Below are 12,752 nucleotides of genomic sequence, written 5' to 3'. Positions count from 1 at the left end.
TATTATTTTTGAATGGGAACAAAAATAGAGAAGTCTTGAGCATCTGATCCTTGTTTTAAAGGCTTTAAAGGTGTATGCTCTGCAATTATTTCACCCTGTCAAAACAAAACAACAACAAAGAAATCAAAAGTCAAAAATGACCATGATGCCAGCAGGGTGCACCTTAACCTTTAGAGAAGAAACATGAGGGTAGTTTCAGTCCTCCCATCTGACTGTTGGCGAGTAGGTAAGTCAGTAGACTTCCTAAAAGGTAACTTCTTAGGAGAATCAGGCATTTAGGCCATTACAACAATCCACTAAACGAAACCATACTCTGCTTACGTGCTCCTTCAGCATAGAGAAGAACTGCTGCTAATATCATGTGACAGGTGAAAGTGTGAAGAAATAAATTCAGTGTGTCATTAATGTTGGTTTGCTCTTAAGACATTCCTAGACTGACTGACTTGGAGGCTAACTTGAAGTTTCCCTCTTTCCTCTCTGGGATTTTGCATTTCTCTTCAGAGACTCAACTCTCACGTTCATTCTCTAATCGCACAGAGCCGTATGACCCTGAGGATGGGAATAAAAGAAGAAGAAATTACTTTCATTAAGAAATTCAGATTTCCCCCATCCTTTTGATCTTGTGCCAGAAGAACATTTATGCTGATGAAATGCATAAATAAAGTTCTTAAATTATCCCATTCCTCTTTAGCGTATGTATCAGAGTTGGAGAACTTCCAGACAAGACAACTACAATCACACTGAGTGCCTCTGAAAAGAGATGATTTAAGAGATGGCCTGCCACTGGTTTAAACATCATGTAGCTCGGCTTCAAGACTTTACTGGTAAAATGCACATCGAGCCATTTCCTGCAAGTGAATGAAAAGAAAACTGAATAAATGTGGCACTATGTGCTGTCAGGAGAATCAGCATTACCTAATTAATATCCCTAACAAACAATAATCACCATTCCCAGACTTTGTTTAGAGACCTCTTCTGTCCTCAATGTCCCTTAAAGCGCCTCTAACCCACCTTAACAAAAAATATCCTTATCATGAAGTAACTAAATCTTAATCATCTTTAATGCATGTCTTACAGTTTGGACACTGGGCAATTTTTTCCAAGAAGAAAAGGGACTGCCTGAACGCATTTGAATCAGGAGCTCTATCAACAACGACATATATGTGCAAACACATCTGTACAACTGGATGGGTGTCACTCACTCCTCGCCGGTTTCATTTCTTTCTTCGGCCTGTGTAAAAGCACCTGTAGTCAAAGCACAGGGCACAGTTGTCCAGTTTAAAAGGGGAAACAGCGGGAGCTCAAAGACCAGGAAGAAACGGAGAAGCCGGTGCAAGAGTAGACAAAACAATCTGTTATTACATGAAGATTGGGACCACGACCAGTCTGCCCGTGTCTAGTGCTTCACTTAACAACAGGGCGAGAGGTGACTCAGCCTGAAGCAGTCGCTGAAGCCAAAGAACAATCTCAGCTGTAGTCACCATATTTCAGCCAGCTTTTAATTATGCAGACAAGCTCAGGCTGCAGCGACCGAAAGAGACGAGAGACTGTAAATATAAATGTAGTACTGCTGGAATATTTACTGTGTTATCATACGTGTATTAATAACATCGTATTCAATTTTCATTTTGAAATATAACAGTAACTGTACTCCTCATATGACTCACTTATTTTTTAAAAGAAAGCAAAAGAAAGTTCAAAGTATTGCAGTTAAATTTAGTTTGTATTTCCTCGCTGCAGCGCAGTTATTTCCCATCTCAGCTTCCAGGAATGACCCGCCGACTGACACCTAATATCGCTGACAGTAAGAAACATGTCCCTTCCCGCTGTGGGACCGATGACCATTTTCTACTGAAACTGAATGAGGGAAACACTTCTGCTTAATAAATTCCTCATGGTTTTGCCAGATGACGCGTCTTTCCTGATAATATTGTGCAAGGAAACACTTTCATGCGTGTTGTGCAACATACTGACAAGAAAACCAGTCACAGTTTTATAAAATGGAATAAAAACATTCCAAATTAAGAATAACTCACACAAATATCTGGCTTATTTATCCCCAATCATTTCTTCCTTTGATAAGAAAAGTGATTACTAATCGTTTAGCAGAAGTCTTATGTCATCCACAAAGAGAATTAACGCCATGTTTCTTGACTTAACCATATCTGGCTGTTCATCAGCCGTCACTGTAGACAGTTATGCATCATTTAAGAGTGATGTGTGAAGGCAAACATCATTCTTCAAACTATTAAAAATTAGATAGATTAAAAAAGGCCATGAATGCATATCTGACCTGATTATTTCAGGAGAAAAAAACGGCAGGTGGATCTATCAGGCAGTGTTGGGTGAAGATCAGCTAGAGATGAGAAGCCACAACAAGTTTTGCACCACCTGCTCATGTCTATTACAAAGGATCAAGCTGTGCCATATTCACACCAATCAGCCACAGCATTAAAACCACTGAGAGTTAAAAGTGAAACCTGGGTCTTCTTGTTACAATACAATGCTCTGCTGGGAAACTTTGTGTCCTGGAATTCACATGCATGTCACTTTGACATGTAGCACCTGACTAAACAATGCAGACCAAGCACGCTCCCCTATAGTAATAGCAGAACAAGACAATGGAATTTTTAGGAGGCTCCTGAACAGGTGTGATCCACTGAGACCCCCCTGTGCAAGCCTCTGTGCCCAAACCTAGACAACAACAACAACAGGAGAGTTTTGCTGTACTTTATCGTCACTGCTATCATGTGCAATACGTATGATTTAAAACCTATATTTCAAATGTCCTGAAATTGTTTACTTGGCCACCTGGGGACAGTAGAACAAGCTTTAAAAACCATACTGAACTTGTGCGATAATCTAGCTAAGGTAGGGATTATAATCCAATAAACACATACAGGCAAGAACTCCTGCTGCATTATATTGTAGCGCCTCTGTGGGCGTCCACACAGGCCCTCGCACGCATTATCCGATAAGGAAATGTATGTCATTTGGACCCGAGTGGACTCTTGCATATTTGAGGACGGGAAAACTTTTATTCCCGTATCATATGTTCACCAAGTTGTTCTCCCTGTCTTATGATGCAGGGTTGAAACTATAGTGTAGCATTTTAAAGCTTTACGCCAGGGGTCCCCAATCCCAGTCCGCGAGGGCCGGTGTCCCTGCAGGTTTTAGATCTCACCCTGGGTCAACACACCTGAATCACATGATTAGTTCATTACCAGGCCTCTGGAGAACTTCAAGACATGTTGAGAAGGTAATTTATCCATTTAAATCAGCTGTGATGGATCAAGGACACATCTAAAACCTGCTGGGACACCGGCCCTCGTGGACTGGGATTGAGGACCCCTGTTTTACGCTAAACAGCTGCCAGAGGAAAGTCGACAGGAGCGAGAGAAAAAACAAAACAAAAAAACCCTCCGTGTTCACAAATCTGCGTCCATTCTGCTCGCTTCCTGCTCCTTATTTTCACTCTCGGACTCTATTAGAGCTCTGCATGATTCACTAATCAAAGCTGGGCCTCCAAAGTGCACACCTCCCATTTCCTACTATGTTTAAGCAAGCTTTCTTCTGATTGGCTGCCACTAATTAAAAGCAGGTGGGTGGTGCTTCTTTGATTGCATATTCCTATACTGACACGATACAGAGACAACAATAGTAAGAAAAAAACAGTCTTAAAGCTGGAGGGCAAGTAGGTCAGCAGTTACACGCAGCTGGAGGCCAGCTGCCTACTAATAAAATGTATTAGTCAAAGATGTTTGAGAATGTCAAAACAAGCTCAAAGAACAAACTTGTTTGCTAACCAGCTGACATTAGTTGTGTAACAGGACGAAAGTTCATTCAGGAAAAGAGACACAAGAGAGTTTCACTGAATGACCAAAAACAAAACGAAGCCAATAAAGAAGAGGAAATGAAAATGTGTGTGTGGTGAGAGGTGGCAGCCCTCTGGGCTTTGATGAAATGAAATGTGGTTGCCTGAAGTGAAACCTATGAAACATTCCAGGCACAGCGATACCCGATGATATAATGTGCACTTTTAAAACGCGGACGCATGTAGTGAGGCTAAGTGAAGTGTTGAGGCAGGTGGATTTAAAAGAAAGGAAGCTGCTTACAATATAGCAAGGCTCACAGTACGCCTTCTTCTCCACAGCATAGAAGGGCTTTCCACGCAGCTTGGTGCTGCAAGTCATGCAGACGAAGCAGTCGACATGGAAGACCTGGTCCATGGCAGTGCAGCCGGTGCCTTCACCCACTACGTTCTCTCCACAGCTGGCGCAGCGCCCTGGGGAGAGGAAGAGGAGGAGAAGCTGAGAAAAGATTCCCTCTAAAACCACAGATTTTTCACTTCTTAAAGTAAATAACATCAGTGATCAGTAAGGCTAAGAATAACGCGCAAACAACATAAAATGTGGTTGTAATGGAGAGCTGAAACCTGTGACTGCTTCCATTCACTGCAATTGGTGCTTGACCTTGTGAGCGGCATCCTACAGTGCAGCAAATCTCTTACTTTCAGCCTAAAACGCAGCCACGCCGAAAGCAACACTCTTAACAGGTTTCTTAGAAAGATGTGAAAATAAGGATCATGTATATATAAGGTAACAGATACAAAGAGAGGACAATGTAGAGCTGCAGAAAAGCATCACGAAGCCAGCGGTACAAACAATGGCTCTTGTTCTTTGAGTGGGAATCTGTGCATGAAAATAATTAAAGAAAGAACACAGCTAAAACTCTCGGTGTGCACTTTGATGAGAAACATGGGACAGCGCTTTAAACTCTGACATCCATTCATCCATTTTTCTTTTCCAATTAATTCTGCAACTGCAATTCAAGAACCAATAAAAGTTTAACCTTAACTATTCCCCATGTGTAGAGAAACCTTGGCAGATTTGATTTCAGGTATCACACGACATTCAGACAGAATGAACTCTAAACAGCCATGAAGCCTTCACTCCCTTTAGAAATCCTAGAGGTTGTTAAACCAGTGTCTTTTATGATTCTTTGATTAGCCCAGCCACGAAGGGGTGGGTGAGCGGTTGGGTTCACATGCCAATCCCAGTGCCGGACCTAAGCCCGGATAAATGGTTATGGTTCTGATCAGGACGGGGATTTGGTGTAAAATCAGACATACAGAAAAGAAACTGTGATGATTGGCTGCAGTGACCCCTGAAGCCAGCTGAAAGAAAGGCGACTAAAGCCTCTGCTGAAGGCTCTGCTTAGATCTCTCTTGTAAAAGAGATTTTAATCTGAATGAGGCTCCCTGCTTAAATAAAGATTTGTATATACCCGCCTCACATCGCGGGGGAGCTGGATCCCATCCCAGGTGACACTGAGCATGAATAAGAGAACATCCCAGGACTAACACTGAGACACAAACAATCATTCTCAGTTGCATCAACACCTACAGACATTTTAGAATCACAGTTGGCTCAACGTGCATGCCTTTGGAAAGCTGAGAAAACCCAGAACCTTGCTGCTGTAAGGCGACAATGCTAACCAGTGTGAAAGCATGCCACCCAAGGCATTTTTTTCTGCCGCACCTCATTCCCACCTTATAGTTAGTTTTGAGGACTCTGGCAATGGGAGTCTCAACATAAGTCTAAGGATCCATGAAGAATTAAGAAAACGAATTGGTCGGTGAACCAAAAGGTGACAACGTTTACCTGCTTTCCAACATTTATCAGCAACACTGTGCAGTAAACAAAGAGGAAAGTTGAGCCACTGAATTTATAGTAATTTGATATGAGCGTTAAGTAAATTCTACTAACGAGAGCAGCCGGCAAAGAGCCAAAAAAGGAAAACAAGAACTTGAGAAACTACAACTGAGCGTTGAACTTAAAAGCGTTTTGACATCTAAATCGAGGATCCGTAGACCGAGCTTTTGTCCACGCGTCACCTCGCGCTCCCTCGTGCCACAAAGCTGGAAGCTGTCCCTTTAAAGGCTTCATTTCCTGACATCAGGGGCGTCTAATCTTCATTTCTATTTCAAACACTGGATAAGGAAGGATTAAATAATATAATTATGCCACATTAAAGAAAGCATACACATCACCAAAGAGTGACATCTGTTTAAAAAGTTGAGCATTAAATGATAAAAGAAAACTTTAGAAGTACAACGAAGTCTTTGTAAAAGGGGCACAAGTGAACTGATATTATTGCTCCAGAAAGAGGCTGATTGCATATTGCGGGACATGGCATTTGGATATCTTTAATTGAGTTGGAGATATCTTTAATTGAGTTTAAGATGTCCTCGACTCAATGCAAGTTATCTTCAACCCAATTAATAACACTGTCAATTTAATTACTGGTATCTTACAATAATAGGGTTTAAAAAAAGATATCTGAGAATGTTTTATTTTTTACACATCTGAGGACAGATGCAATCTCACAGAGCAAGCTTGATACAGTATATTTAATTAATTCAAGTTCAGTTCTGTGGATCATTTTCCTTCCCTTTTCATTTTTTGCTTCATCTAAAGGCTGATTTGGGCGATGATTGACACTCTGTATGTTCTGAACAGAGCGGTTCGAGCGTGTTACACAGAGGCGAGACACTAACCGGGGGGAGATAGAGTATCTGATGCTCGCATTTTCACAGTTCCACTTGCTGTTTTCATATCAAAAATTCAAACGGAGTGTAAAGCGGATTCTGTCTCAGGTATCAGCACAACTTTTGGAAGTCATATGTTGCTGAGATCAAATATCTGCTTGACTGCGAGGCTTGCAAATGGTATTCTAATGTCACATAACTCATTATCTTATCACTGCAAATGGGGGAAAGTTGCTTAAAGAATGAGCGGATCCACAACTTTTTTTCCCCTTTTCCAGCAACATTTTGAAATCATTATTAGAACACTGAACATTAGATATTTTTGTTTCTTGTATTAGATGACTCAGGATTCATTGAATGAGGAAACTGACATTTCCCTTCTAAAAATTCTTGTCACAGCAGCATTTTGTACATTAATTTAGCGACTTCTGTCATCCAGGGCGACTTATAGCGCAGACAGGTTTTCATAAAGCCTGCCACCGGTTTCATCTGCTCCCACAGCTCTATCCACACCTCAATTATGACTGTGTTACCTACTGTACAGGGAGGCAGATTAAACAAACTAGTGAAGGCACGTCTCGGGGGGACATGTGGGTGTCAGTGGAATCACAAGCAGGGTAATCACTTCAGAGAGCCAGAGGGAAAGAGAAAGGGAGAGAGAGGGAGCGAGAGACAGAGACGGAGCACGCCGAGCCTGTTAGTGGCTTCAGATCACAGGCCATCTTCAGTGAGTGGATGAGAATGCCAAACATGTCCCACAGGGCTCCCACTTTAAATAGCGAGAAGGAAACCTCTCGGAAATCCTTTTCCTTTTGGCAGTCTGTGATTGCGAAGGCCCTCAGGAGCTATTTGTGCACGGCTGCGAGTGCAGCGTACACAGTTTCACACCAACACACACACACAGGAAGAAAAAAAACAAAACATCCCTCTGCGTCTGACATGCCACACGTGTAGACGAGTACATACAAACACAGACACATGTATCATATATAGTGTACGCGTGCCCACAGACACGCCGTGCCACGCTGCGCGCAGCCCACACATGATTTCACATCAGCGTGGAACAAAGAGCAGCAGATCTGAGCCTCTTTCAAACTACTGTACGCCTTCTATTCCTATACATTTCACATTTTAATAACAAGCTAAAGGCAGCGTTTTAATGCAACTGTGTATACAACTGTTTATTATCACACATAATCAGCTGGCTCCCTTTTTTCTCTGTTAGACAAGGAAAGAAGCAGCAGTTCACACTAGAGCAGCTGAAACCAGAGATTTCTTGCTGGATTATTGACATGATTACTATAATAATGGTCGATCCATTCAACTGATTGACTGACTCATCTCCTAAGCTCTGATTTTAATTGTTAGGAAATAAGTGTTTTGGATTCCAGCTCCTCGTGTTCTCTCACGACGGAAATCGCAGATGGAAATGATGATCTAGTTTTTACCTTCTTCAAAGAGGTTATATGCTAAGGTTTTTTTGACCGTTTTGTTACTTAAAAAGCCGTGGACATATTTATAAAATTCTACCAATTTGAGCAAATTAGAAGTAATTCCATTCAGATCTGGATCCAGGAACTTTTTGAAGGGATTCTTCACCACTGAGAGACAGGCTACATCTTCACATACACATTTTAAACTGAAATAAGAGAAACTGACGGTCTATTTCAGATCCAGATATCTTTTCTACACCCTGAGAGTCAGAGCACGGTGCTGTAAAAATATAAAGCCTTTCAATGCATCTTTAACTGCTTTTATCAGCAGTCTTACTGTACGATAATGGAGACTAGTGCTGTGTTTTACATCAATAATTTCACACGTGTGCAATGGAAATAAGCATTTTCAATTTTTAGACACTACTTCAATTGACTTCTTGAATAATACAGGACAGAAATTGAAGCAACATCGTATTTACCCCCGTGGAGATGATCCCAAATACTTTCGAACTATTTCAGCTGGGCATAAAGGAATCATGAAAGGCCTCACCGCTCCCCAGCGTCCCTTTGCGCGGGGAATGGAACCAGAGTCTTGATATCAAAACTTCAAATACTTCCTGTAGAACCAATGCAATGGTGACGGGGTGGGAGGGGGGAGTTCATTTACACTTTACTCACTTTCTTTCCTTTCATTCTTCAACCCTCAGAAGTGTCTCTTCTCTGTTACATCGAAAGTCAAAAGAAGGACTGAAGAGAAAAATCTTTTCTTCTTTTCTTTCTTTTTTTTCTTAAAAAAAAAAAAAAAAAACGAGGCACATTCCCTGTGAGCTATAGAGGCTTAGAATGGTTAGACAATTTAATTGGATAAAAGGAAAAGATTAAAGAGGCCCTGACTCTGTTCCATAAATAATTGATTTCTAATGTATTTGTAGTGGCAGTGAGACGCTGTTGTTTGGGATTGGGGAATGTTGAGTGGCAGAACGCTTCAGATTTCCCTCAGTCTTTGCCTTCTTTGTTTTTTCACGCCGTGATATTGAAGCGGCATGAAAGGCAGAGAGGGAGCACACTTGCAGCTCAATTTGATCTTACATCGTCAGAAATCAAAGATCGTGCATGTAAAGAAGGATCGCAAGGAACTTTTTTTTTTTGTGGGAGACCAAACTTTTCGCACTATGTTACTAAAGAATACAATTCTGCTGGCGCAACCCTTGCAAACCCCAAAGGCAGAGCCAGCGACTGCAGCTCGTATCCAAAACTAATAAAAGAACCGCAAAATCCATTTTGGGACTTCAACTAAAGTTTTGTGCTTGGATTAAAACATCTGATAGACATGGTGATAAAAACAGAAAAAGCATCTAACTAAACTGTGTGTGTTGTGTTTTGATATTAATAAAAAAATGTAAAAAAAAAAAAAAACAAGGGTTAAAATAAATAGAATTAAAAGACACCGAACAATCACATGACAATTAGAAATGGTCTTGCATTACAGCTAATAAAAAGCCTACAAAACAGCATTAATTTACTGTGACAAGTTGGAAAAAGGTAGGCTGAATAAGCGCACAAAGTTGTGCAAGTTCTTCACGCTTGGAGACATAAACAACAGGACAGTGGGAAGCAAGTCTGTCGAACACATTAGGAGTGTGACTGCTAGCTACTCGAGTGCCAGAGGCCGTGATTTGTGCACTGTTTCGTCTCTTTCCCCTCTAGGTTAATCTACTTTGTTGCTTCAGATTGCCCTCCATGCTGCCTGACAATGCTGTGGCCTTCAGTTTCCTTGGAATGACAAGAGAAATCGCTGTCATCGCTACACTTCAATCTCTGAATGCCTCTTTCCTAACCCCTGCCTTTAATATCATTCCCAATGTCAGCAAATAGCAATCTGCAGAACTGCTGCGGCGATGGTGGAGGATGGAGGATAGGCGAGCCTGTGCCACTAAGCATTACAGCTCAGCCTGTCAGGGCCCACGGCGGCACAGAGAAGGGGTGGGGGGGTGGGGGTGGGGTAGGGGGGCTGGGTGTAGGTTACATGTTTTAGAAGCAGGTTGGCAGGAACGACGTGGAGGGGTGCCAGGGAGTGAGCGGGGCTGGCGAATGGGGTGAAAGAGAGAGAGAAAGCGGGGAGAGGCAGGGGGACAGGTAAGTGTGTTTGCAGCACAATATTTGTACAAGCAGCGCGCGTGTGTTGATGTGTTGTTTATCCGCACTGGGCCGTGCGCTCATAAGTGTGCCTGCGTTTGCGTGCATGAGCGTGCGGATGTCTACTCATTCCTGAGGTCAAACGCTCACTCACAAATGAAATCTAGCAACGTGAGTGCCCGGAAGCCTCAGCTGGGCTCGCACGGCAGCTGATCTTGCAAGCCTCAGTGGAGCTGTCTCAACGAGGCAGGACAGCAAGCGCCGAGCCTGGCGGGGGAGGACGGGGGAGGGGAGAGCAGGGTTGTAGAGGGGATGGTCACCTCACGTGAACCGCTGCCAAAAAGCGGGCTACTGTCGCCGGCTAAAGAAGCCCCATGCTGGCACACTGTATCAGCTGAGAAACTAGAAAGCAGCGCGGCGAGGTCAGCGGCAGTGAAGATAATGAGAGCGAAGAGGACCAATAAACTCTGGTTGGTGAGCTGAAAAACCAGCAACCCTCCGCCACCCCCCCTGCTCAAAATAGAAACAAATGACTGAAAATCAGTTGCAAACAAGATGATGACATGGCAGAAAAACTGCTAAGATCTCATTCATAAAAGAAATGAATTATAGACAGTTGAAATAAAGCAGAGCTGTCGGTTTTTGTGGAATTTCTACAATCTGGCAAATTTATTTACAGATTAAGATTCAAAGCATTTCACGTTATTTACATGAGAAAAAGGGTCTTAGAAGTCAAATCCGCAGCCTCACACTGACATGCATACAGCATTTTTCTTATAAAAGGCAGCTATGATGGATCATCCGTGGGTATTGTGTCGTACAATTCAGCCTCTTGCAGTCGTACATTATAATCCACTGTAGGTGGTATAGTGATGCATGGGCTTTAGACAAGTTGCCATGTCACCAGACTGCCTCGTATGCTGCCCTCCTCCCCCTGGGTGGTCTGTGACCTCCTTCCAGCCGCATTATGCTTTTCGATCTCGTTGTGACTGCTCCAACGTACATATACACAGAGTCCAAGACAGCACAACAAAGTGGACACTTAGCCACTGTACCTGAAGGATGTCCTCACATAGAAAAAAGGGCTGAAACCACAATGGGTTTAGGAGATTTTTGTCAAATGCTTTGCTTTTAATTCTTTCAATGCTTCAATTTAAACTTATAATCCTTAAGATTTCAGTTCTGGTTGATTTAGCAACACCTGTGGTTTCCATGGAAACATCAAGTGCAGTATAACAGTACAATGAGCGAACTGTTGCTTTGCCAGTAATAACACAGATGAGAACCTAACGTCTGCAGAGCAAACAAACTGGTGTTGTTCTAATAAAGATGTCACCCACTGAAGCCTTATTTATTTTTTAGATGACCGACATGAGCGCTAGGAAGCTTGGTCAGAAAACGTACAAACAAAATACTAGAATTTCACACATCGGGACTGGAGCACAGACTCGAACTAGTTAATGGTAAGCCACAGTATTTGTCAGAGAAGGCCATAAACACTGTGGAGAGGTCCAGTCTACAGGCTTAGCTGACAGTTAGCGGTCAGTTGGCACCAATCTGATGAGCAAACTCTGACATACCTATAACGAAGTGCACCACAGTAAAGGGCATTATTAAGTTTAATTTAGTGAATTAATAGTTTATATAATGATCACATTAAAGAACTATTTTTAAATGGATGGTACTGCTTTTTCCCTCAGCTCACTTAGTGCTGACAGGGATCACTTAGATTAAAAATGAACAACCACAGAAAGATTATTATTATTATTCTACTTTTCATCTTACTTTTAATGTATTTAGTTATTATTTGCCCTGATTGTTGTTGATCCGCCTTGACATGCAAAAGTGTTTGTGATTAGGGGTTGTGTGAGTTTGACTGTGTGGGAAAGCTGAGAAACATCAACAATTTTGGGGGTCTTATTCCCCTCATCGCCAACCAACTGCCCCTCCCTGAGCCTGGTTCTCTTGGTGGTTTCGTCCTTTTAAAAAAAGGGGTTTTTCTTTTCCACTGTTACCCACTGCTTACTCACAGGAGGTGGCCTGATTATTGGTGTTGTCTCTGTATTATTGTAGGGTCTTTACCTTACTATAAAAAGGGCCTTACGGCATCTGTTGCTGTGATTTGGCGCTATATATATATATAAAACTGAATTGAATGTTTAATTAGGAACATAAGAAAATAAGACATTAATGCATAAAATATAAAACACTAGGTTTACAAGCCCAAACATACTGTTAAACTGTTGCAGCAACGTCAGACTCTGGGTTTTACTTTGAGCACTGACGGTTGTTCTGTGCTCCTTTACGCCAGCTGTGGAAAACACTGTGCAGCAAAGCTCAGTTTTCTGGTCCGTATCAGCTTTTATTTAATCATTTATAACATTTATATTTATAAGTTCGGCGATGTTTATTATTGAAATTACAAAAAAAGCTTGAGAGCTTGTATAGATGTCACTCGTGGTTATTTTATCAGTATCAACATCTAATTAATGGCATACACATGGCGACGTGTTCACCAGTTTGGATTATCTGTTTGGATAACTGGAACCTTTCTGGTGGATATGTGTGCCTGTGCGTGTACGTGTGTGTGTGTGTGTGTGTGTGTGTGTGTGTGTGTGTGTGTGTGTGTG

At 42.0% G+C, this 12,752-nt stretch overlaps 1 protein-coding gene across 1 annotated transcript in view; it reads right to left on the bottom strand.

The window, feature by feature from the left end:
• Positions 1-12,752, bottom strand: part of lpp (LIM domain containing preferred translocation partner in lipoma) — a 131,301-nt gene that overhangs the window by 24,128 nt on the left and 94,421 nt on the right. The window contains exon 7 of the mRNA XM_005919729.3: positions 4,116-4,285. Within this exon, the coding sequence (XP_005919791.1) occupies positions 4,116-4,285 (170 nt within the window). The remainder of the gene's footprint in view (positions 1-4,115; positions 4,286-12,752) is intronic.

Source organism: Haplochromis burtoni, unplaced genomic scaffold (assembly GCF_018398535.1).
Source record: "Haplochromis burtoni strain Fernald_Lab_line unplaced genomic scaffold, NCSU_Asbu1 Contig_13, whole genome shotgun sequence".
Classification (NCBI taxonomy): Eukaryota; Metazoa; Chordata; class Actinopteri; order Cichliformes; family Cichlidae; genus Haplochromis; species Haplochromis burtoni.
Note: the sequence above shows the minus strand (reverse complement) of the source record. Positions and strands in the feature narration are given on the sequence as shown.